Below are 25,836 nucleotides of genomic sequence, written 5' to 3' on the forward strand. Positions count from 1 at the left end.
GCAGGGTGTCTGTTTCAGAGAGGGCTTCCACAGGGCTGTTTTCCTCTTTCTTGACCTAATTCAATGGTGCATGGCACAGGGGGAGGTCAGGAGTGCTCAGCCCCAGTTTTCACTGTACTGAACCTCACCCTTCTTATTTGTAAAAATAAAATAAAATAAAATAAAATAAAATAAAATAAAATAAAAGTTCTTGTTCTGATCACTTCCAAGGGCTGTTCATCAAGCTCAAATAGGATGGTACTATGGGAGTATTTTTTAAACATGTAGGAGATTGCAGCTATCAAAACCTCAATGAGGAAAATGGCATGTGAAAAAATATAGTTTTATCAGGCATGGGGATGAGACTTTTGTAGATTTTCTGGGTTCTTAGAGGGTGATCTGCCTGTCAATCCATGTCAATCCACAGGGGTGCCCAAACAATATGTAAGATATCATGATACTCAGATAATTTCTGACTGTCGGAAACACCAGAAGAAAGGGCAGATTTCTCCCCAGGCCTTTTGCTTCCTTCTGGGTCCAACCCCCATCATGTACTCTGGAAACGGTGGGTGGGGTAGGTGGGTGGGAACTTTTCAGACAGTCCTAAAGAATGACTTTAGAACTTTAGAGAGTCCCAGGCTGGCAAACATTTGTAAAGGCCTTTGAGTCCATTCTTTATGGAGAAATTAACCTGATTCTAAGTGATCTCTCTGAAATGTCTGGTGGTCATCAGTTTATCACTTATTTAGCAGGTACTTGTGCCAGGAGCTGTAGATTGTGCTGGGGGAAATGATGACTGACAAAGTAGGTAGTGGCTTTTGACTTAGAGCCTTTGATCTAGTCTGGTAAATGCCCAGTGCCTCCCTTCCTCTAGTCAGTATCTGACATTAGTCCCTTCTTTGGCAATAACTTAATGCAATGACTGATAGGACAGACCATTATAAGGTGCGAATGCCATAGCTACTTGAATAGGAAACACATTTTCACAGTCAAAAGATCATTGCAAAGATCTAACTTCCTTAACATTACAATAAACATTGGGCAAGAAAAACTTCTTATGAGTTTTTATTCTAACAGTCACTCTAAATAGATAAAAGCTCTAGCTTTTAATTTGCCTGATTCCTAAGATATTTTTGTGTTATTATTATGCAGAAGAAGGAATTATTTCTTGTTAGCAGGTGGAAATACTGTGTATCTTGTGAAAGGGCTAAACATTCAATTAAAGACATACTTCTTACTTAGCAGGTTAAATTCAAAAGGCCTCCTTTTACCCTTTATCCCATTCTGTTCCTCCCCAAGCACCTTCCCAGAGTGTTCATAGAGGAAGGGGATATTAAAGAGCAATGGCTTCTGTTTGGTTTGAAAAAGAAGGTAAACTTTTATTTAAAGACAGAATTAGGAAAAAGAAAGTAATGGTTTGCTTAGAAAGATGACAATTTACATACGGAAAACAGCACATTTGGTCAGGACAACAAAACAGCCCTCTGAGGCTGTCAGGAAGCCGACCACAAACATGCCAATGAGTGTGTGTGTGTGTGTGTGTGTGTGTCTGTGTGTACACATAGTGCGCATGTGCATTTAAAAGAATTCTGTAAGACAGCATAAGACAAATACATGGTCCAAAGCAGCATATTTCCTGTCCTTGGGAATTCAGGAGAACGTTTTTTGTTCAGGTTCCTGGGATTGAAATAATCTCTTTGTAGTGTCCTCAAACACTGTAGAAGGGGGAGAAGGAGCTCTGTGGATGTGGAGAAGGGATAAAGAAATGGAGATAGGACAAGGCATGCAGAATGCACTCCAGATGTTCAAACATGCATGCACTGGAGGAAGAAGTGAGGTTATGATGGCCAAGCTCCTGGGTACAACCCGGTGAGAGTATTTGCCATTGTAATATGTTGCTGTATCTTCAATTAGGAAAGAGGAATAGCCTAAATGCTATTAATTAGTCAAGATCCAACAAGTCAGACTTTGCTAATAATTGTCAAAACAATGCCCCCGATAATAACTCTTTCAAAGTTTAAGTGCGAAGATTTTAAAAGTTCAGGCTGAACAATTTTTGTGTTCATTGAGACATGGAAAAAGCATTAGGTAAGCCATGTGCTGAGAATTCTTTTAGTTTATTATTTAATTGACATTTCTCTACACCAAAGACAAAAGACTTGTAAACTATCTTTTAAACAGCAAAAAAATCTTATGAAGCATCAAAAATATTTTTTACTTCTTCACTCTTGACTTAGATTTCAACATTATCAGGTGAGATATAAAGTATATTTAATGCTTTGAAACAATCATTCCATTGGATAGCTAAGATTTTTTTCGGTCAACAATTTTTCTTGAAAATGCAATTAGGCAGGTAGGAAATTATAAAAAATACTTGCCATTAGAAAAATTATCTTAATTCTTGTTAACCCCTGACCTCCTCTTCTTAATGGGCAAGTTGAAGAGGCACTCATTCTACCAGGGCTGTTTTTGATTGAAGGTACTGGCCATTTACAATATCCATTTAAAATGTTCAAATAATTTCCAAATATTCATACTACAAAATATTATTGTTTCAAGATTGGAGGTCACATTTAACACATCATATGTGATTTCTTTATTTGTATATTTACAGAGGTGTAAAGCACACAAAATTGTGCAGATAACATACTGAAGTCTAAATTTTAACATATACTCAGCGGCAACAAGATACAATAAATTCTGAACAAATAACAACCAATAATCAGCCAGATTACTAGGTATACATTAGGCAGGAAGCAATTAAGCATTGCCTAATAGAATGTCACTTAAATTATTTTTTTTCTATGAAACATCCGTGACATACTGCACCCCCCCCATTCTTTTTCCATTACAAACTTCAAACTGACACTTGTGATCACATACCTGGGATATTCGCAAACTCTGGTTTGTCACAAGGCAAAAGGCGACACAGAAACTCAGAGTGACTTACATTTTGCCAGACTTGCCCTTTGTAAATCAGTCACTGGAGGGTGGTTACTGTGAAAGTATATTTAGACTTTCATGCCATCGACTGAAGGAAGAAGAGCAAAGAGCATTAACTAATAGCTTCATAACATTTGTCATTAAGTTAAATATTGGCTTTTGCTGAAATTAAAGACATGTATATCTGGAAGGGAAAGACCCTAGCATAATTTTTAAAGCAACACAACAATAATAAACCTCCTACTTCCACTACCAAATTCGAATATTTTCACAGTCCACTTACCCAATCATTAAACAAAACCAACTGTCCTTTCGAATGACCATTTTACAGATTCATTATTAATGGAAATAGAAGAAATAATTGAAAAACAAATATAACTACTGTGCACAGATGCGGTGGAAAAACCAGAGACCTGAAATATGGCAAAATCAGTGCTTCATAAACAGTCAATGGATTTTTTTCTAAAAATACTTTTTGCTAATGGCAAAGTTCAACACCTCAGAAAAACTCTGAATTAAGATCTTAGAATAAGTTTCCAAGCTGTACAACATAGTTTCAAATACACTACCCTTGTTGTTTTAAGGCCGCATTGAAGTTTAGCTTAACAGTCGTAAGCCATGTGTTTGAACATCTTTATGAGAGGTGACCGGCAGAGAAACAAATTTTTTCCTTGTTCACCTTACTACCTATCAAGAGATACCCTTGCTCTCCAAATAGCTCCTTTAAAAATTTCCTTCAAGATATGACCTTGACAAAAATCCCAGATTTGTTTCACTGAATCATCTGGAAAAATACTTAGGCTTTATAAAGTGACAATATAACACTTTGAATTGGCTAAGAGTGTGCTCTTGTTCATCTATAACTACCCTCTTTAATCTGTATATTAGGGTTTAATAAACAAATATGCAAAGATGCACCCTCTCAGCTGTGGCTCTGCTGCCTGCAGGGTTGAGAGCTGTAGAATAGTGGCATTCTGCATATATAAATTTTCTGAAGCCAGTAAATTCTGTGTGCTGTTAACATAACTGGGGAACTTAAACGCACTGCAGACCCCCTGACAGCTTGAATTGATGGTTTTCCAAGAGAAAGCAAGTACATCTTAGGTGAAGGGCAAGGAAAAAGAGGAGGCTGGGAGCTGAGATTTTTCTAGCATGCCTTCTTGCCTAACGGGGTTATCTTCCAGGGAAGAGCTCAACCCTCAGCAGGGTACACGTTTGTGTGGCACCAGAACAATGAATGAGAGGCCAGTCCTCTTTTCCACTTGTCTGGCATGATCTCCTGGCAAGGATGGGGTAGGTGTTTGCCAGGTGGCTCCCAGACAAGGTCTCTTTAGGGGAATACAACAAGGCTTCAGTCATTGCTTTTCATGAAGTGCTTTGGGATCCTTCAGGAAAGGGGACTGGAGGAATATTATTACGAACTGGCTTCAATTTTCAAACCAAATGGAACCATTTTCTCCAGTGTAATTATTGCTTCGAGCGTTAGTGAATGTTCTTAAAATGGAATGGATCTCATCTTTAAGTACCCACTTCTTAAAATACTCATTCCCTGGAGTGAAAGTTTTTAATTACTCTCTACCAGGTACCCTTACCAATTAAGAGGGTGCGATAGCCTTGTAAATGTTGTCCAGCATATACATCCAGGATTTGTATTTTCTAGGTTCTCCTCCCTTACAAATCTACAGCAGGAGTGCAATCAAAGATGTCGAACATGTGCTATGTTTGTCTAGCTAAGGAGACAGGCTCTTGCTTCTTCAAGTCCTCAAAGAGAAGATGTATGCTGAATGTATGGCTGCGTTCTTGGATCAGATTGTGAGCCCCTTGAGGCCTGGGGATGTGTTTCACCCTTGATTCTTTGGTTCTCTATGGGACTTGGGAGGAAAAGAGATAAAAAAAACCAAAAATTCCCTATACACTGACATATCTCTATAATTAATGCGAATAAATATAAATCTGTGAATTAAAGAATACATTTTTTTTTCTCACTAGAATACCTTAATTCTTAAACTGAGCTCATGAGTGTTACAAAATGGAACATGGGGGTGAGCAACCTGAACTAATGGCTAATTCTTGAGGATATAAAATATCCACTTTTTAAGAAAATATTGCTAGAAAAATACACTTTCAAGTGGATCAAGTAGGCCCAATAAAATCTACTGTGCATTACTCATTCCTCTTTTACTTATGAAAAAATAAAGATATGACTGTATCCCCAATCTAAGTTAGTGGGTTTGAAATTAATACAGTTTGGGTCCAGTAAGCCAGAACTTGCTGACCAAATGAGGGTTCAAAAAGGTGGGTCAGTCTCTGTCTCAGCTGCTTGTTGAATGCCTCCCATCTGATGCACAGTCAAAAACTTCCTCCTGTGTCAGCAGAAAGGTCTGGATCAAAAAGTTGCGTGGCTTCTCAGGTTTTGACAACTCCAGCATCTCATCTCAGGGACTCATTTCACGTAAACAATGTCTTACTTAAAATAAGAAGAAACTTTAATGTGTGTAACTCTGCCATTTCTTTTATTATCTAGGAGTCATAATCTGAAATTTCTCTCAAATTTGCTTTTTAGCTAGTAAACTTAGATAACTTTTACATGAAGTTTTGCATTCCCTAGCAACAAGGAACTCTGAAATTTTGGAAATTTGTTAGCTACAGGTTGTGCAATGGACTTGAATTGAAATTGGAAGTAAAGGTTTTTAAAAAATATTTTTAGTTGTATATGGACACTTTATTTATTTTTATGTGGTGCTGAGGATCGAACCCAATGCCTCACATATGCTAGGTAAGCACTCTATCACTGAGCTAATTTTGCACAATAGGTAATTAGCTTATAGATAATCAAGAGTTGACTATATATATTTCAATTCCCAATGGGACAGCCTGCTATAAAGGATGTGGTTATTGTTTCTGATGTTAACTCTAAGACTATACCAGCTCTGAGACCTTGAGCAACGTACTTAACCTCTCTGGACTTTAATTGCCCTTCCTGATAAATGCAAGGACTTGGACAAATTTTATGGCCCTTCTTGTTTTAACTCTTACTCCTTCTATCCCCATTCACATAGAAGAAAACTATACTTTAAAATCCTCCCAGGCATGGAAAAGGAACAGTAGTGATTCTGATGAAGATTTTGGAGGGAGTTCATTGAGTGTAAATTCTCTTAAAAAAAATAAAGACTGAATTCTGGGCTTTAGTTTTCTAATGACCGTAGGCCATGGGTCAAATATGAGCCTTTCCAGCATGGTAATTATTTATGTTTAAATTAAATGTTTTAAAAATGGAAGGGATCAAAATAACATTGTGAACAGGGGACTTTGTATGAATTCCCATGAGCAGAAATGGAAGGACTGTGAGGACAGGGAAAGGATCATAAAGAGTAATATTTAACTAAAATGCCTGTGAAGCAGAAAAGAATCATTTAGAATATCACTTAACTGAAGGGGTCTTGATTCCAAGAGATGAAAGACTCATGCCCTTTATGAATATTCAGTGGAATTTATCTTTGATTTGGGTTGCTTATTTGTGAGAAATTCAGGAAAGAGGCAATGAGTATAGGATTTCCAGGTGTTTTTGAGCACATTCTTGGAATAAACCACTGCCAGGGTCTTCTGAAGAAAGATTTTTTTCCTGTGGCCCATGGGACAGACGATTTTGGGGCAAAATTGACATTGAGTAGATTTGAAAGAGGAGGGCAGCCAATCCTAACCCTGGATACCCAATCCCTTGACCTGTGGGGTGGGCCTAGAGTATGTTCAAGGGGCTGTGAGGAGCCTATTACTGCCTGGCCACATCTGCAGGGAACTTCCTTGTTTAAAGATGACTTCACCACTTCATAATCCTGAGCAAATCCACTGCAATTTTGGGAGACATGATGCTCATGGACTTCTTTTGCTTAGAATTGTAAAGGAAATACATTTTTGCTCATATTTCTCTCCTTCTCCTGGTCTTGTCTACAATTCAGGCTTTCACTTAACTCAGCCATCTCCCTGCATCCTAGAACAATTTATGGCTCGTTTTCAGATCAGAATGGGAGCTGAGTGAGCAGGAAGGATTGCCTCCTATCCTATTCTATCTTTGCAAGTTAGAGCTGAAAGTGTCCTCTATTTTAGTTTCTGGTGGTCTCCACATAGCACTAAAAGACAAAGAGGTCTGCCAAGGCCTATTTAATCAGATAAGCTGATGATAAACTGGATTTGGTGAGTTCTGAGAACCCTGCACTTTGGCATGGCCCGGCTTAGCTGACAGGGAACTCAGCTAAAGTCCACTTGATACCATGCTCTGAAGTCACAACCCAGGTCTCTTTTCCCTAAACCACTCTAAAGGTTTGGATTCAAGGATAAAACTATGCCAATCTTATTTCCAGCTGTAGAACTCCTCATTAATCACAGATTCATGAAAGAGCCCTAAACCCAGGGGTCAGGTTACAGAGCCAGCTGCAAAACTGAGGGTGTGTCTTCGGGCTGGCCTTCCTCAGCCACAGATGCCACTAACGGGGTGGCATGTTTGAATCACTGCGTCTCAGACTCCATGTTGACATAAAAGCTTCTCCACGCCCTTTCTAGGTTGAACCGGGAATAGCGCTGGCAACTCTGGCCTTGGCTTCTGCTCTACTCTTAAACAAGAGGTCCTTGAACCTGTAACCTTTGGATTTGTAGCATTCAAAACGTTCAAAAAATGGGTGAGGGCAAAGAGGGGCAGTCAGGGTGATGGGCAAGGCAGGGACTAGCAGTAGGATGGTGGACAGCCAGCGCGGGCCTTCCTAAAGCATGCTGCTGAGGATTTCGGACACTGGCGAGGTGGGACCCTCGGGACTCATCTCAGGACCGGCAGGGCTGGACAGGCGGACTCGGCCTCCAGGGGGCGGGCTCAAGCCGGCCCACGGCTGGGCGTCCTGGCGTATCAGGGCGCCGGGGTAGGGCTCCACGTAGATGCGGTGGGCAGAAGGCCTCGGGTCCTGGAAGCAGCCCTTGCGCTCCTCCGGCAGGCTGGCTGCGTGGGCCAAGGTCAGGCCCCGGGGCCCGTCGAGGGCAGGTCCAGGCCCCTCGGCCTCCCTAGGCTCCTGGGCCAGACCACAGGCTTGGGACAGGTGAGGCGTGTAGACGCCCTCGGAGAGCGACAGCGACTGCGTCTCACTGTGCATGCGCAGCCAGCGGCGGTGGCGGCTGAAGCCTCCGTAGTGCTGGTGCTTGCCTGACTTCCGCTTTCCCAGGAAGCCCAGCGGCGGCCGTGCGCCCGGCACCATCTTGGAGTGGTTCTTGGGCGCGAGGCCGGTGAGCGACAGGCCGTGGAGGACCTCGACGCACGAGCGGTCAGGGTCGAGGCCTTGCGCCCTGCCCTGGGGGTCCTGTCCCAGTCCCACTGGCGTTTTCATGTCGTGGACCTGTAGGACATCGGGGGCGCTGCCGCTGAGACCACTAAGGGCCTGTTGGGCGATGTCATGGGAGGAAAGGTAGACCAGGTCCAGGTCTCTGGGGCTCAGGGCGTCGCTGGAGTCGTAGTCGCTGTCCGTGGGGAGGAAGACTTCCGAACAGCCTTCTTCATCAGAGCAGGGCTGGGACTCTGCAAAGCCAAGAACAAATGTTAGGACAAAAGAGACTCTGAGCCAGGGCTTGCTTCATGAGCATAGGATCCTGCATTGGCCCCACGCATCACCTAAATTCTCCTGTTGTCACCCCTTGAAACTTTAATTTTGAACAAGGGCTTCACTTTTTCATTTCGCACAAGGCCCGACAATTTATACAGAAGGCTCTGGTCTTAGCTCAAGGGAAAGAGAAGAACTGTCAAATCCAACCCTAATAATGGTGAGGAACACTCCTTCGTATCCCCCTCCACACACATACACACCCACTTTTATTCTCTGGGAATCTACCTGCAGAAGGGATGAAATAAGAAACAAAGCTGGATGTTGCTCATTTATTCATTCCCTATTATTTCTGAGATGAATTTTGTATTTCACATGATGGGGATTTTTAAAGGGGGAAAGAAGAAAAGACACAGGTGACTGAAGATAGGAAATCTGGTTTAAGATCCTCATTTCCCTCTACCTACTTGCTCAGTGATCTTAGGAAAGTTGCCTAACCTCTTTGAGCTTTGGTTTCTTTATCTATAAGTGGTGATGATGACAGTACTTACTTAGGAAGACTACAGAATAAACTGATTATGTTTATGACTTAACATGTTGCCAGTTTTTAAAAAGCAAAAAATGTAAGGCCAAAGAAAAACTCAGAGGCAAAAATAAGCCTCAGGGTGCATACTATAATGGCCATGAGTGAGCTACAAGTTTAGTTCTATGGATATTTGTTATTTAATTCAGTAGTTGTTCATATTTTTTTCTCCAATCAGGTTTTACATTTCTGTATAGCAAGAACTGTCTGAAATCCTTTGAATTTCCCAAAGAGCTTAGCCCATTGTAGGTACTTGATGAATACATGTTAATTTTGAAAATGTGCAAGTGGTTTTAAAAAACAAGTAGTCTCTAATCTATAAATATAAGGTAATCTCAGTGAAAATCCCAATAGGATTTTAAAATGGAATTTAATGAATTGATTTTAAAATTATTGTGGAAGAGAAAATTTATGAGAATAGCAAACTTTTTATTTTTAATACAATAGGAAGGAGTCGGCTTTACCAGATATTAAAGCATACAGTAGAGCTTTGGTCATCAAAACTTTGTTGTATTGGTACAGAAATGTAACAGATCTGAAGTACAGAAAAATAGAGTCCAGAGACAGTCATATGACTGTGATAATTTAACATATGGTAAAGATAAAATTTAAAAGTATGGGAACAAAATAAATTATTCAATATGTAGTGTTGGGACAATAGGCTGTCTTTTTAGCAAAATAATTAGAGAAAGTCCTACTTCATAACATATATCAAAATAAATTCCATATGGGTTAAATATAATAAGAAAACCCCCAAATATTAGAAGACAACATGTTTGCAGATTTTGAATGGGAAGATCTTTTAAAGCAAGACAACACTGCAGAGGACAAAAGAAGTGGCAGATAAATTTGATTGCATCAAAGTTTAATGCTTCGTAAAAACAAACGGCATCTTCAGCAAAGTAAAAAGGTAAGTGATTGGAAGAAGAATAACAACGTGTAACAAGAATAAAAGTCAGAATATATAAAAATCTGTAAATTAGAAGACAAGGCAAATGAGAAAAGATAAGAACCAAATACTTGGAAGGATAATTAGTTCAAATGGCCAATAAACATATTATTATTATTATGTTTAGCCCAGATAGTAATTAGGGAAATGGATTGAAACAATGAGGCTTTTTTTTTTTTTGCCCATGAAAATTACAAAAGATTTCAAGAGTGAAAATTTCATGTGTTAGTGTTGTGTGAGAAATTAAGGACTATCTCATGTAGTGATGAGGAGGCTAAATTGGTATAGCTCTTTAGACAGAATATATTTAAAATGTGCATACAATTTATCCTAGCAAGTCCTTTTTTGGATATCTGTTTGAGAAATTGTCACCATGTGCACATGGAGGCATTTACAAGTTGTTTACTGCAGCATAATTTATAATAGTGAGAAACGAGACATCATCTTGTGGTTGAGGATGCTGTGAAAGGAAGACTTAGAGGCCCAGAAGCACTAAGAAAAGAAAAATAATTTACTTGGAGAGATCTGCAAAGGAATCCATATTCAGAAGACTTCTTGATTAAAAAATGCAACATGTTGTGCTGGGGATGTGGCTCAAGTGGTAACGCACTCGCCTGGCATGCGCTGGGCGCTGGGTTCGATCCTCAGCACCACATAAAATAAAATAAAGATGTGTGTCCACCGAAAACTGAAAAATAAATATTAAAAAGTTCTCTCTCTCTCTCTCTCTCTCTCTCTCTCTCTTTCTTCTCTCTCTCTCTCTTTAAAAAAATTGCAACAGATAACTGAAGAAAAAAATCCACAGGATTACCTGGATACAGATAGTCTGTGGTAGAAAATCAGATACAAGTATTTTAAGAATATTATAAAAATCTGGGATAAAGTGTGTTTTGTTAGGGAGTTAATATCAGGGTTTCTTTTACTTTAGAAATTAGAGATACATGAAATGCCATTTTGTCTTGTTTATTTCAGGGTCAGGGTATACTGTGATTTTATGCTTTCTTTCCTGACTGTAGGAGATGACATGCATATTTACTCATAATTGGCAGAGCAGGATGTCAGTTTCACTCTCTCACATGTGGTTGGTAACCAGTATACATTTTTAGTTGCAAAATCTTAACTTCGTTTGGGACAACTATGCTCTCACATGAAATACTTTTTTTTAAAAGTTTCCCTTACAGCTGGGTGTGATCATAAAATTATTTTTGGCCATTGAGATAAAACTGGAAGTATTGTATAAAACTTCCAGAAGCCTGAATAAAAGAATTGGCTTACCTGAGAGACAGGTCATTTTGTTCTTCTTCTTTTGTTAAGTTGCCTACAACAAGATGTGTTCAGTCAACCTTGGAAACAAGCTGATGCTTAGATGGGGAAGCTGAAAAATAGTTTGGTCTTTGAAGACCATGGAGTCCACATATATGTAGGCCTTGATCGTCTAGCTTTAGAGTTATTTTTTCCCAAGCAAGACAAAGTATTTTGCATTTACAACACTCTTATTTGGGTTTTCTGTAAGTTGAATCCAAACTGAATTCTGATACAAATATAAATGTTCCTGAATAGAATAACAGAATAATATATCTATGCTATAAAGTATTGTCCAGCAACCTCAAAGAATGAGATCAAACCACATGTTGTTTAATAGCTAACAGTAAAGGACTTCTCCATTTTTTAGTTCATCTGTTCAAGGTTTCCCTCAAACAACCTCCTTGAGAAGCATCCTCCAGCTGTACCACAAGGGATTTCTCACTTCTCTGTACTTCTGTAACACTCGTTCTTTGACAGTTAGCCTGTATAGGCTTGTGTTATTAGTTGTTATTTTTTTAATGGAGTTTTGGCATTCTGGCTTCATGGTTAGACCATGAGCTCTCTTAGACAGTATTGTTTAATTCATTTATTCACCAAAAAAGGTTCAGTATTACTTGCCCTTAACTCTAACAGACGGATTGTACAGATAGTCTACAACTTATGATGGTTTGATTTATAATAACTTGACTTTATAATGTTCCCAAAGCAAATGTGCATATAGTAGAGACCTTACTTTAATTTTGATGTCTGATTTCTTTTCCCAGACTAGTGATGAGAAGTAGGATAGATTCTCTCTTGTGATGTTGGGCAGTGGTAGGGAGTTCCATTCAGCCACACAATCACAAATATAAACAACAGATACTTCATGGTGTATGGTGCTACTAAGCTATGATGTTGGGTGAGCTAGGTGTGTTAATGTATTAGGTGGGTGTAGGGATATAGCTCAGCTGTAGAGTGCTTGCCTAGCATGTGATGCTCTAGGTTCTATCCCCAGCACTTTAAAAAGGAGAAGAAAAAAAGTACCAGGTGTATTAAATGTATTTTTGACTTACTGTATTTTCAAATCAATGATTGGTTTATCAGAATGTAAATTCATTTTAAGTTGAGGAGCAGCTATACTTGGTGCTTGAGTAGATATAAAATTTATGAGAAATTAGAATATCTGTCTTAGGGAGTTTACGGTTTTAATGGAAGTATCAGAAAAATATTCATCTGTGAGACTGGCAGAATATTGGTTTTGTACAAGAAGTTTAGCAAATAGGATGTAGGTTTATAGGAAAGGGATGACATTGGGATAAGATTAGTGAAATATTGTATCATCTCATTTAATTTTTTCTTGTTTTCATTCATCTTTATTCTTTGTCTAAAATTATTTCTTCTTTTTCAAAAAGTGATTCAAGGCAGATTTTAAAAATAAATATTCAGATAATGACAAAAGTATTATAAGTGAGAAAGAAAGAGGAAACAGTATAATTTATCCCACTTGACTAGAACATGGGGAACAGGAATGGAATTTTGAAAAAAATGAGGCTATAAAGGGAGGGAGCAGCAACTGCACTTTTAGAAATTTATCTTGGAAAAATTAAGGCTTATTCTCACAGAGGAACTTTGTAGGTAAATATTCATAGCAGCTTTGTTTCCTGTAAATACTTTTCTTGTTCAGGCTATGAGGCTAAGCAAGAGCTTTGGTTGTGTGAAGGAAAGTAGAAGTTTAGGAAAGTCAGTTCATTCCAGTGTGTTCACTGAGCATGTATTTTGTGCTAGACAGAAAAGTTCTCTGCTTTCAAGCAGTTCAGAGAGGGTGGATTAGACAGTAAATAGACAATATAGAAGATTAATTGTAAAGAGTATAAAATTCTATAAAGAAAATCAAACTGAATTTTAACTAAAGAGTGATTTGGGAGGAAGATTCTTTTGACAATGACCAGAAAAGGGAGTCTAGGTCAGAAGGAATCACCTGTGTGAAAGTTTTAGAGAAGAGGTTCCAGACAACTGGAAGAAGAAAGTGTCCAGGGCTTAAACTCACTAGTAGGTTTCAAACCATGGTTCCTGGGAAGATGGGAATAGCAGTAAGCCAGAGGAATTAAACTGCAACCATGATTTGGGTTGGGCAGTAGAAGAAATGTTGACTTTAATTTGTGGCAGGTTAAGCTTGAGATGGCCAAAACATCCAGGAGATAAAATGGGAGGCTGATGAGGCTATAGGATGATGACTGTGGATTTGGAGAAGAACCCACTGGAGAAGTGGTTCTACAGTGGTTCAATCTATGACTGAAGATATTTGTGGTGAGGTTGATAAATTCAACAAGGAGCGTTGATCAGGTTTTGAACTCTAGTGTTGGCCTTGCATCTTACTAAGAAAGATGGAAGAATGTGTTGTCCTCAGACAAGTGGTTAGGGAAGAAGACAAAGAGACTTTAAGGTTAAAAGGAAAGAAATGGATAAAGCCTTGGGCTGAATAAATTTAATAATTCTTAAGAAGTTTTTTTTTAAGGGCAAAAAATGTTTCAGATAGTACTTTCCCCCATCCTTAATAGGAAAAATTGGGCACTGCAAATAATAGGATCTCAGAATTGTTGGTTGTTTTTGATGATGGCTGGCATAGATGCCTTAGGAATGATGAAGAAGAGAAGTTAATTGATGAAGAAGAGAAGTTTTGAAATTGGACTTCAAATAGGATCCATGCAAAGAATTTGCAGTTGACTTTAGTTGAACTTTTTTTTCTCTATTTATCTGGTTAGTGTTTAGTTGTCTGTACATACTCATTTGTATCCACAACAGTAATAACAATATCTGATATTTACTTAGTGCTTCCTGTGAGCCAGCCATAGTGCTAAGGGCTCTATTGTTTTTTTTAAATACTTTTAGTTGTAGATGGACACAATACCTCTAATTAATTAATTAACTTTGTATGTGGTGCTGAGGATCGAACCCAGTGCCTCACACGTACTAGGCAAGTGCTCTACCACTGAGCCACAACTCCAGTCCTCTCAATGCTTTATTTAAGGCTTACAACTTTCATTCTGCAGGCAAGCATAGTGAAACTTAGGCTTATTAAATATTACAACTCATATAGCTGATAAGTAGCAGAATAGGTACCCAATACATTTTTTGTCTCTCTCCAAAAACTTGCTTGACTATCATACACCTTAGCATTTCCATGGGCTTTCATGGAAGCTTCCTGAGGACAGTACTTGATTTATCTAATTCACTTTTGCAGGATTATGTTAGTTAAGCTCCCAGTAAGTAAGCTTTGCTGTTGCTTGAGAAACATTTTAGTTTAGGTCTTACATTACTTTCCTGTGGCTGCTGTAACATGTACAATACTGGGTGGCTTAAAACAACAAAAGTTTATTCTTTCATGGTTCTGGAAGCCTGAGTTCAAAAATCAAGGTATCAGCAGGGCCACATTCCCTGTAGAAGTTCCAGGGGGTTAATATTTTTTTGCTTCTCCCAGCTTCTGGTTGTTGTTGCATCTTGTGGATACATCAATTCTATCTGTTTCTGTCTTCCTCTGGGCTTGCTTCTGTGCCTGTTGCTCCTCTTCTGTTTCTTGAAGGACACTTGTCTGGATTTAGGCCCCACCCAGAAAATCCAGGATGATTTCATCTCAAGGTTGTTAATATTTGCAAAGATCCCTTTTCCAAGTAAAGTCACACTGGCACGTTACAAGGGTTATTACACGAACATACCTTTGGACAGTGAGGAGGATGCTATCATTCTTTTCACTGGATGACTGATAGTAAAAGTTCTTAAAACTAGAAGCAACCACTGAGGAGTTTGTGACACTTTCTTACTCTTTCCAGTTCATAGGTCAAGTACTTTGCAAAAATAGTTTGTACTTTTATCTCACATTATACAAATAGCAAACATTTATTGTTTAGAGAGGACTAAGGAGTATAAGAAGATGTGCTTCAAAGGAGCAGACATTCATGTTTTAAGACCTGGTCTCTCTAGAAGGGCCTGTATTGATTTCCTCAGGTGAATTAGAAGTTGCTTAGTTCTCTTGCCTCTTATCAAGTTTTACTTTTATCTGTTATTGCGCTTACAATTTTATTATCATTATTACAAATATCCATTTTCATATTAGTCTCCTTCATTGAACTACAAACTCTAGAGACCACATACTGTATACTATGTCTTTTTCATATCTCTGCTTAGTAAATGTTGGATAAGTCAGTGAATGAAGGAATGGGCTAAGGAATGAGTCAAGCAAAGAGATTTGTGGACTCTCCTGTATTTCCCAGATTATCTAATCTGAACATGGGCATATGAGCAGACCATGAGAACCTCTCCATTAGGCTCCATCTTAATCATCCTTCTATTATTAGCCTCTTATGTTGTAAAGCACCTTGAGTTGAAGTGGAACTTAAACAGACACTGAAATATGGGAACATAAAAGAGTAGTAAGATTTGATTGTCCCTTGAAAACAACGCTGAAAGCATTTTGAAAAGCTTTAATTTACTTAATCTGTAATAGATACTCCTTAAAACTGTTACCCAGATAATTTTGCTTTATCTTTGGTGATATTTGACTCAAGAGTTAGCTCAGGTAGAGCAGAAAGAACAATTGTCTTAAAATTAGACAAACCTAGGCTGAAGTCCTATCAGGCTCCTATCTGTGTCTATGATTTTGGGTAAATTACAATTTTTCTGAACCTTTTTTTTGTCTATAACATGTAGATAGTTAATATTGCTTATCTTCCATAGGTGCTATGAGGATTATATTAGTTTTCTAAGATACATTTAAATGCCTTACAAACCAAATGCATACCATTATCAAGATCCCTTCACCTGTAATATAAAATATTTAGAAAACAAATGAAGATAATTAAAATATAGATCAGTAAACAGATATATTTCAAGATTTTGCTGTGAGAATACTGTTAATAATAAAGGAGTACAATAATTTCTTGTATGGCATCTTCTGTTGATAAGCTATTTCAGAATGAATTAGTAAATGATACAACTTATTTACTATAGTTTCTAGGAGCATTAGAGATAATAGGTGAAACAAGACCCAGTTATAAATGTAATAATCCAGGATGGGGGTGCAAAAGGGCTTAGGTATGGAGTGGTAAATATAATCTTGTTCACAGAACCATAGGTAGGAAATACTGCTGTAATAGGAATCTAAATATTTGACTTGCATGGTAGTTGTATAATTATTAGAAGACTTAGTGGAATCTATTGCTTAGAGTGGGATAGCCCTCCCAGAACAAGCTGGGAAAATCTCCAGGATGCCAGCCAGGGCACTGAGGAGAGTTTCCAAGGACTTAGGCTACTACTACTCCCTCCCTTCCTGGAATAGAATGCAAAGTGCAGCTTCCATCTCCAGATCCAGGCCATATGCTCCATTAAACATTGTAGGCACCTTGCCTGGTTGTTATTTTAATAAACCTGGTTGTGCTCCTCAACTTCCCTTAGAGGGCTCACTGGGCAGGCCAGCACTAGTAGAATCTTGAGTTTCCCCTCTGGTTGACCTGGGAGCCTCTTGAAAGTTCTGCCCATAGTATTAGTGCTGGCTTAGGAAGCTTGGCTTTCATGCTATTGTAATGGTGTTGCAATTTCTGGTCTCTGTGGATCAGGCCAACAACAGCAGAGTAGAGTTGATGTGGATTTTGAGGGCGTTATGGGGAGATGACATTTCAGGAAGGAATAATTGATTTAAAACTGTTGCTTTTTTTTCAAGGCAGGGGGTATGGCAGGATAGAAAGAAAGAATAAGTCATATCTGGCCTAAAATCTATCTTCACATTTTTAATGTGTCACTATCCAAATATATGTACATATATATATATGTAACAATATATATATATATGTATAAACATATATATGTGTGTGTGTGTAGTGCTTCATTAAATCTATTTCCACTATGAGTAGAATTTAAATAATTTAAATAAAGAAATTTAGGCTCGGATGTAGCTGGGTAGTAGGGCACTTGCCCTGGGTTCCATCCCAGCATTGCAAAAAACAAGCACAATCCCCACAACAACAATCACAAAAACTAACTAAATAAAAATAAATAACTTTTTTGTATTTCTCATCAGGCCTTAGGTAGAACCTCAGAGATTTGTTCACCTTCTAACTTCCCAAGAGAAATAATATCTTTAAATTGAGTTTTTGAACTCTTTGGTTTATATCACAGTGTTCTTAACATCATGAAGGAAAAGGTTACCAGGAACATTTACATTTGGAAGATCAGGATAATCTTCAAATACATGTGAAGAAAATAACACCCCCTCCCCTTTATTGCCTCACCCATGTGTCACCAGGAGAAACATCAGTATCGGAAAAAAAGATTGCTGCTGCCTGTGACCACTATACCCACAGAAAAGGAGTGGGAGAGAAAATACCCATGTGATGGACCAAATCATTCCACCCCCTGCCTTGAGCTGCCTTTTCTAGGAGCCAACTTTCCCCCTTGGGTCCTTGGGAGATGCTTAATTTTAATTGACTCAGAAGAGTTCTACTTTGTGTTTTAAAAACCACACAGAAATGGGAAGTAAGTTAAAAGAGTTCCACTCCCTGCCTTCCCATCCCCAATAAATTTTTCACAAACAAATCAAAGGTACATGATTTTAACAACCTTAGAATCTTGGGCTGGCACCATAGGCTCTGTAGGTCACACAGGTTCCTTAGAAGTTAGGTGAACCCTATCTTCACAGAATGGAATTATGCTGCAAACCTAGCCCCGTTGAGTAACCCATTGGGGATATTCCTCTAAAGTGGATATTTTCCTCTTTTGTAAATAGTCTCCAAACAATTTGAAATGGTCACACTTGTGGAGAGAACAGAGTATGGTGTGGTAGATGCCATTGTTCTGAAAGGCTTCTGCTCTTCAAGGGGATAAGATTCTTTCTCCTTGCTTTCAACAGTGCTTCCCTGTCACTGGGTTCCATTTGTCATTTGCTGCCCTCCACGTCTTTGTGTTTCATAGCCCATGGAATCTTGGCTTCAGAGAAATAAATGGACCCAAGAGAAAGTTGTATTTTAGGAAACAGAATGATGATCACTCACATTTTAAGTTAATAATAAAATCCAAATGTAATTGGCCAGATCCTCCCAGCAGGGAGTGTGTGTAATCCATCCTCAGGCCAATGTGAGGGTTTGGCATTTCTATGGCATAGAGGAGGCCACCCTCATACAGCCAAGGAGGAACCCACTTGGGACTGTGTGGCCAAGAGAAGATTAAACACTGGGAAAGTTCTGTGAACAGAGAGGGCTGATGAGCTGTGAAGGCGGAAATAGAATTAAAGGGTTGTTTCTAGAATTTTATGAACTGTGGAAGATGATAGGGAATTCTTTCCTGCCTTAAAAAATGCCTTTCAATCCTTTACTCTTCTTGCTACTGCCTTCCCTCCCTTTCCTTTTCACAGCCAAGATTATAATAGAATGTGTCTTACTGATCCACTTCTTCACCTCCCATTTACTCTCTGATCTACTTCTGCTCAGCTTTTTTTTCCCCTCACAAACTGCTCTCATTAAGATTACCAATGACTTCTTGTTGAAAAAAGCAAAACAACAGAAGATTTACAGTTGTTTTGTTTAACCTCTCACCATCCTTTGACATGCTTTAATTTCTGTGACAATACTCTCTTGTTTTTGTATCTTCTTTCTCTGTTTGTTCCCTTTTAGACTAAGAAGTCTTGCTGCTTCATTCCATAGGGAATCCTTCCATCATCCTCTCTTCTTATTTTACCTATTGCAAGCATTTTCATAGCTTCAAACATAATCCACATGTCAACAATTTCTTAAATCTGTATAAGCAGCTTAGTTTTCTTTCCTTAGCTCCAGACGGTACTCATCTTTTTTTCCTCTGGAATATTCCAAAGCTAATACAAGTTCAGCATGCCCAACCACCAAGCTTGTTTCTCCTTCTTTCTTTCCCTCCCTCCCTCCCTTCCTTCCTTCCTTCCTTCCTTCCTTCCTTCCTTCCTTCCTTCCTTCCTTCCTTCCTTCCTTCCTCTTTTCTTTTCTTTTCGGTAAATAACATCATGATATCCCCAAATACCTAAGCCAGAAAACTTTTTATATCCTTCGTTAATAGCTTCCTAATTGGTCTCCTTCCTCTCAGTAGTTCTCCTCTATGGTCTCTTCATACAATAGTAAGATTTGAAAGTGGAACTATAATTGAAGATCAAATAAATTCTTGCTTAAAAATTTCCAGTGGCTTTCTGTCACAAGTAGGAAATATCCAAACTTCTTAGTACTGCCTACAGAATCCTGCCTATTTCAGCCCCCTGCCCCTCATCTTGTACCACTTACACCTTTGTGCATTATACTCCAAGCACTTCGACCTTCTTTCCATTCCTCACCCACCTAAGGCCTTTTGTTCTTTTGTTGCTTATAATACTCCATCTTCAGATTTTTGCATCACTGCCTTATCCTGTGGTTGGTTCAAATATCATACCTTCTCAGATAGATCTCTGTTGATCATCCTAGTGAAGTCAACATCTTCCTGCCTACTCACAATTCAATTGCTATTTTGTATTATACATGGGAATTTTCACTATCTGATATTATCTTTTTTGTTTATGTTTTCATTGTTTCTCATTCTTTCTAGATATAAATTTTATAGGAAGAAAGACTTTACTTTTTCATTATATCCCATTTCTTTGAAGAGTGCCTGGCACATACTGGGTATTCAAAAAATATTTTTAAATGAAAAACAAAAAGAATGAACAATGTCTTTAGGTCCTGAATCTCAGTGAGACAGTGTACACAGTTATAATCTGCTTGCTCTGCCTATAGTGTTCTCCATTTTCTTCTTTTTCTGCTCATCTTTGGCTTATTCTTAGTACTGGATTCTGTCACTTCTTCCAAGAAACTCACATCTCATGAGTTTAAAGGTTAATGCCTCCAATAGACTCTATAACCCATGCAGTTTTTGGTTAATATATTTGTATCTCCTATTAGACTAGTTTCTGGCAGAGAAGATATTTGGTTTGTATCCCCAAACTAGTAGAGGCTCATAAAAATATACTCTATTTCTTTTGTTGAATTAGTTGATAAGTCACAGACTCCTTTGGTAATATAAATTAGCTGTCTCCCAATATTCCTCAATTTGCCAAGTTTTGCCAAGTTTTGATTTTTAGACATTGAGACTTTTAAATCATAAGAGCACATACAGACTTAACTTATAGACTTAGCTAATGTCCTTACTAAATTTTTCTATAAGAATAACAACATTAAATATGATGTCTGTAATAATTGTGTATTATATCCCACGCATTGCTGATATAGATTGTCTTATTCACAAATAACCCTTCAAGGTGTATATATTATTATTCACCTTTTATATAATGGAAATGAGGCTCACATGTGGTAATCTGTTCAAGCACATATAGCAAAACAAAGCTGAGATTTGAATCCAGATCTCTGATTTCTAGGCCCAAGCTCTTTCTGCTACACCATGCTGCCCCCTATGGGACAAGTCTACAAATTGGAACTGTTTGTTAAAAAATAACTATGAAGATTATAAAATCGGAGCTCTTAGTTTAATTTCTTCTTTTCCTATTTTTATGCCTTTAATTTCTTTTGTCTGTCTAATTGCTCTGGCTAGTACTTCGAGAACTAAATTGAATAGAAGTGGTGATAGAGGGCATCCCTGTCTTGTTCCAGATTTTAAAGGAAATGCCTTCAGTTTTTCTCCGTTTAGGATGATGCTAGCCTGAGGTTTAGCATATATAGCTTTTACAATGTTGAGGTAAGTTCCTGTTATCCCTAGTTTTTCTAGTGTTTTGAACATAAAGGGATGCTGTACTTTGTCAAATGCTTTTTCTGCATCCATCGAGATGATCATGTGGTTCTTGTCTTTAAGTCTATTGACATGATAATATACTTAACAGACCCAAAAGAGTCTACAAAGAAGCTGCTAGAGTTAATAAATGAATTCAGCAAAGTGGCAGGTTATAAAATCAACACGCATAAATCAAAGGCATTCCTGTATATCAGCAACAAAACCTCTGAAATGGAAATAAGGAAAACCACTCCATTCACAATATCCTCAAAGAAAATAAGATACTTGGGAATCAACCTAACAAAAGAGGTGAAAGATTTATACAATGAAAACTACAGAACCCTAAAGAGAGAGATAGAAGAAGATCTCAGAAGATGGAAAAATGTACCCTGTTCATGGATAGGCAGAACTAACATCATCAAAATGGCGATATTACCCAAAGTTCTCTACAGGTTTAATGCGATGCCAATCAAAATCCCAATGGCATTTCTTGTAGAAATAGACAAAGCAATCATGAAATTCATATGGAAAAACAAAAGACCCAGAATAGCAAAAGCAATTCTAAGCAGGAAGTGTGAATCTGGAGGTATAGCGATACCAGAGGTCAAACTGTACTACAAAGCAATAGTAACAAAAACAGCATGGTACTGGTACCAAAACAGGCAGGTGGACCAATGGTACAGAATAGAAGACACAGAGACTAATCCACAAAGTTACAACTATCTTATATTTGATAAAGGGGCTAAAAGCATGCAATGGAGGAAGGATAGCATCTTCAACAAATGGTGCTGGGAAAATTGGAAATCCATATGCAACAAAATGAAATTGAATCCCTTTCTCTCGCCATCCACAAAAAATTAACTCAAAATGGATCAGGGAGCTAGATATCAAATCAGAGACACTGCGTCTGATAGAAGAAAAAGTTGGCTATGATCTACATATTGTGGGGTTGGGCTCCAAATTCCTTAATAGGACACCCATAGCCCAAGAGTTAACAACAAGAATAAACAAATGGGACTTACTTAAACTAAAAAGTTTTTTCTCAGCAAGAGAAACAATAAAAGAGGTAAATAGAGAGCCTACATCCTGGGAACAAATTTTTACCCCCCACACCTCCGATAGAGCCCTAATATCCAGAATGTACAAAGAACTCAAAAAATTAAACAATAAGATAACAAATAACCCAATTAACCAATGGGCCAAGGACCTGAACAGACACTTCTCAGAGGAGGACATACAATCAATCAACAAGTACATGAAAAAATGCTCACCATCTCTAGCAATCAGAGAAATGCAAATCAAAACCACCCTAAGATACCATCTCACTCCAGTAAGATTGGCAGCCATTATGAAATCAAACAACAACAAGTGTTGGCGGGGATGTGGGGAAAAGGGTACACTTGTACACTGCTGGTGGGGCTGCAAAATGGTGAGGCCAATTTGGAAAGCAGTATGGAGATTCCTGGGAAAGCTGGGAATGGATCCACCATTTGACCCAGCTATCGCACTTCTCGGACTATTCCCTGAGGATCTTAAAAAAGCGCTCTATAGGGATACGGCTGCATCAATGATTATAGCGGCACAATTCACAATAGCTAGACTGTGGAACCAATCTAGATGCCCCTCAATAGATGAATGGATAAAAAAATGTGGCATCTATACACAATGGAGTATTATGCAGCACTAAGAAATGACAAAATCATAGAATTTGCAGGGAAATGGATGGCATTAGAGCAGATTATGCTAAGCGAAGCTAGCCAAGCCCTAAAAAACAAATGCCAAATGTCTGCTTTGATATAAAGAGAACAACTAAGAACAGAACAGGAAGGAAGAGCATGAGGAAAAGACTACAGTAAACAAAGACGAATGGGGGGAGAGAAACAGAGAGAGAAGGGAAAGCATATGGAAATGGTAGGAGACCTTCAATGATACATAAAATTATAAGAGGTTATGAGGGGCAAGGGGGAGGGAAAAAAAGGGAGAGAATTGAACAACAGCAGGGGAGGTAGAGAAGGAAGATGGGAGGGGAGGGGAGGGGAGGGGGGATAGTAGGGGATAGGAAAGGTAGCAGAATACAACAGTCACTAATATGGCATTATGTAAAAATGTGAATATGTAACAGATGTGATTCTGCAATCTGTATTTGGGGTGAAAATGGGAGTTCAAAACACAATTTGAGTCAAATGTATGAAAGATGATATATCATGAGCTATGTAATGCTTTAAATAATCAATAAAAAATAAAAAAAAAATAAAATCGGAGCTCTTTTAAGCTGTAAAATTGAGAAAGCTGCTTTGAGTGGCCATTATTTTAAGAGACTAGACAAATAACACTAGTCCCAACATGTTCTAGGAAAGAGAATTATATGGTACTACATAACCTATGCTTAGTATGATTTTTCTTTGCTTATGAGCCTAAAGGATTTTGGTATACATTTGCTAACCTACTGATGTTTTTGCTGATAGTATTTTGCTATCTAACCTCAGACTTCCCAAGGGAGGAGGTGCCTTGCTTGACATATCCTTCAGCTTTTCTGTAAGTTCATCATATTCATGAGAGGCATGCTACTTATTTGGCTTTGGTTATGAGATACTAGTTTATCTAAGATTTCTCCCTTTCCCATCTTCACTTCAGAACATTGGTGCCATATGGATGGGAAGTTTGTCTTCATCTCTTTCTTTGGCTTCCTGCCTCAGTCTTGTCAGTTCTTCTTTATCATAGGCTGTCTATTCTTCCCTACCCTGATTTGATTAGATTCTCTTGGCTGACATGGCCATCACCTGGCACCATAGCCATTCTCATTTGGTACTTCTGAATCTTTACCCTTGCTCTGTGTTCTTTCCAGGAAGTGTGGTTGAGAACCGAACTGACTCTTCACTTTTCCTAAATGGAGTTGATTTCAGGTTATTGACCTAGTTTCTGGCCTTTCCACTATTCTGGTTTTGTTTCTTTTATGTGTTCAAACTGTTACCACTGAGCAGTGTTTCTTGCAACTTGCTTGAACCAGTGCCTCAGCCCAAAGAAAATCGTTGGTGGAGAGAGGACCAAGAATCTGGTGACTGAACCAAGGAACTTTAGAACTTTATTGCTTACCACTCACTGCCTTTCTTCTGTGCATCTCTGGGGATGGGGATGGTGATGGAAGACAGTCGATATGTGATGATGTAGAATTGATCTTCTTTAGATCCTGCTCATTTGAGGGGTATATCAGCTTAGTGATGGGAAAGCCAGAAACTGGTTGTTTGTATCTTGCATATTGTAGAGCATCCATGATCCATCTCATTTCACGCCAACTTTCATCTATTTGCTTTGGAATAAAATGGTAAGAGACATTAAGTTATCAAGTAGCTTTTTAAAAGGAATAAGTTTTCCTAAGAACCAAAAAATGATCTGTTTTCCACAGTATTGGTTTTTGAATAAGAGTAAAATATTTCAAAATGTGTTTGCTAAGCCAGAAAATACCTCTTCTTTGTAGTCTCTTGTTTTTTGCATAGTTTACCTGAAAAGCTATATCTTTTAGTGGAAACAGAAGACCCAGATGATATTTAGCTCTGTAATAACCTTTAGCAAGTATTTGACCATTTTGAGCCTAAGTTGCCTTATTTAAAAAATATGGATAAAATATCTTCCCTTTTATACTTCATAGGGCTGTGATAAATGACTAAAATGATGAATTTGAAAGTGCTTTGTGATATTGCAGAGGACATTATACACACTTATAAAGTGCTATTAATTCTTAGTATTTAATGAAATATTCGTCATTGGGATATTGTGGGGGATGCGATACAGTCAGATGTAAATATCAGAATACTTGGGCCTATGTTAAGACAAAAGAAGCAACTTTATATATTAAACTTATTGTTTTCTTGCTTCCAAAGTATAAAACATCTTACGTAGCTTATTCTTAAGTAATCTAAGCATTCTCGGATTTTTTTTTTTTTAGGGTAGCACATTTTAAATTGTTATGTTTTGCTTTCTGGATTACCAAAGTGACTTTAATGACATTTTCATTATAAAGTATAACAGTAGTTTCTCTAAAATCTGTTTGTGTAAAAGTCACTCAAATTTCTGTGCCTGTTTCTATAGGTGATAGATATTTTACCAGGTCTTGGTAGAGGGTGACTGTGAGCTTTCTGGTTATTCTATCTCCAAGGAGAGGCAGTTAGTTACACAGTGCTTCATAGGGCCCTGGTTAGTTTGCATCTGGTTTCACTAGGTGCCTAGAGCAAGGCATTAACTTCTTCAAGCCCATTTACTCAACCACAAAAATGGACTAAATGATGTTTAAAGTCACTTCAACTTTATGATTTATTTTTGAAGAATATTTAGAAAGTTGATGTAATTCTACTTCCAGGTAGAAGGTGTTCATTGCATGAACAATTCAAGATCAAGGCCCTTTTGATTATAGTGGTTTTAAAGATAAGGTACTGCCCAGTGTTATATTTTATTTTCAAAATTTCTTCTTGTGTCTTTAACTGTACTTATCTGTATTTAAGCCTGCCTTTTAAAGAATATTCACAAACCGGGTGTTACCAACACAGAGTTGAATCTGAAATGGTGACATGCTGTGGGCCATCATCAGAGTAACAGGCAGACTAGAATGAACCAGTGAATGGCATTGTGTGTGTAGTTGATAGTCATTTCCCTTGCTATCTAGTTCTGTTCTGGGGTAATAGGACCTGGCAGAGCATGATACTGAGCTCCCGGGTTTGTTAGCTTGGTGAGTTGGGCAGGAAGGCTCACAGGGAAGCACCAAGCCA

General features: G+C 38.2%; 1 protein-coding gene across 1 annotated transcript in view; it reads right to left on the reverse strand.

Annotated features, from left to right (window-relative positions):
* Positions 1–6,980: 6,980 nt before the first annotated feature.
* The window catches only part of ANKFN1 (ankyrin repeat and fibronectin type III domain containing 1), a 249,095-nt gene continuing 230,239 nt past the window's right edge, over positions 6,981–25,836 (reverse strand). Inside the window, exons 13-14 of the mRNA XM_081272561.1 lie at positions 24,170–24,383; positions 6,981–8,476 (exon numbers count right to left, since the gene is read on the reverse strand). Coding sequence (XP_081128687.1) covers positions 7,677–8,476; positions 24,170–24,383 — 1,014 coding nt within the window. The 3' untranslated portion in view covers positions 6,981–7,676. The remainder of the gene's footprint in view (positions 8,477–24,169; positions 24,384–25,836) is intronic.

The sequence above is a fragment of the Spermophilus citellus genome (genome assembly GCF_964194105.1).
Source record: "Spermophilus citellus genome assembly, chromosome: 17".
NCBI classification, from domain to species: Eukaryota; Metazoa; Chordata; class Mammalia; order Rodentia; family Sciuridae; genus Spermophilus; species Spermophilus citellus.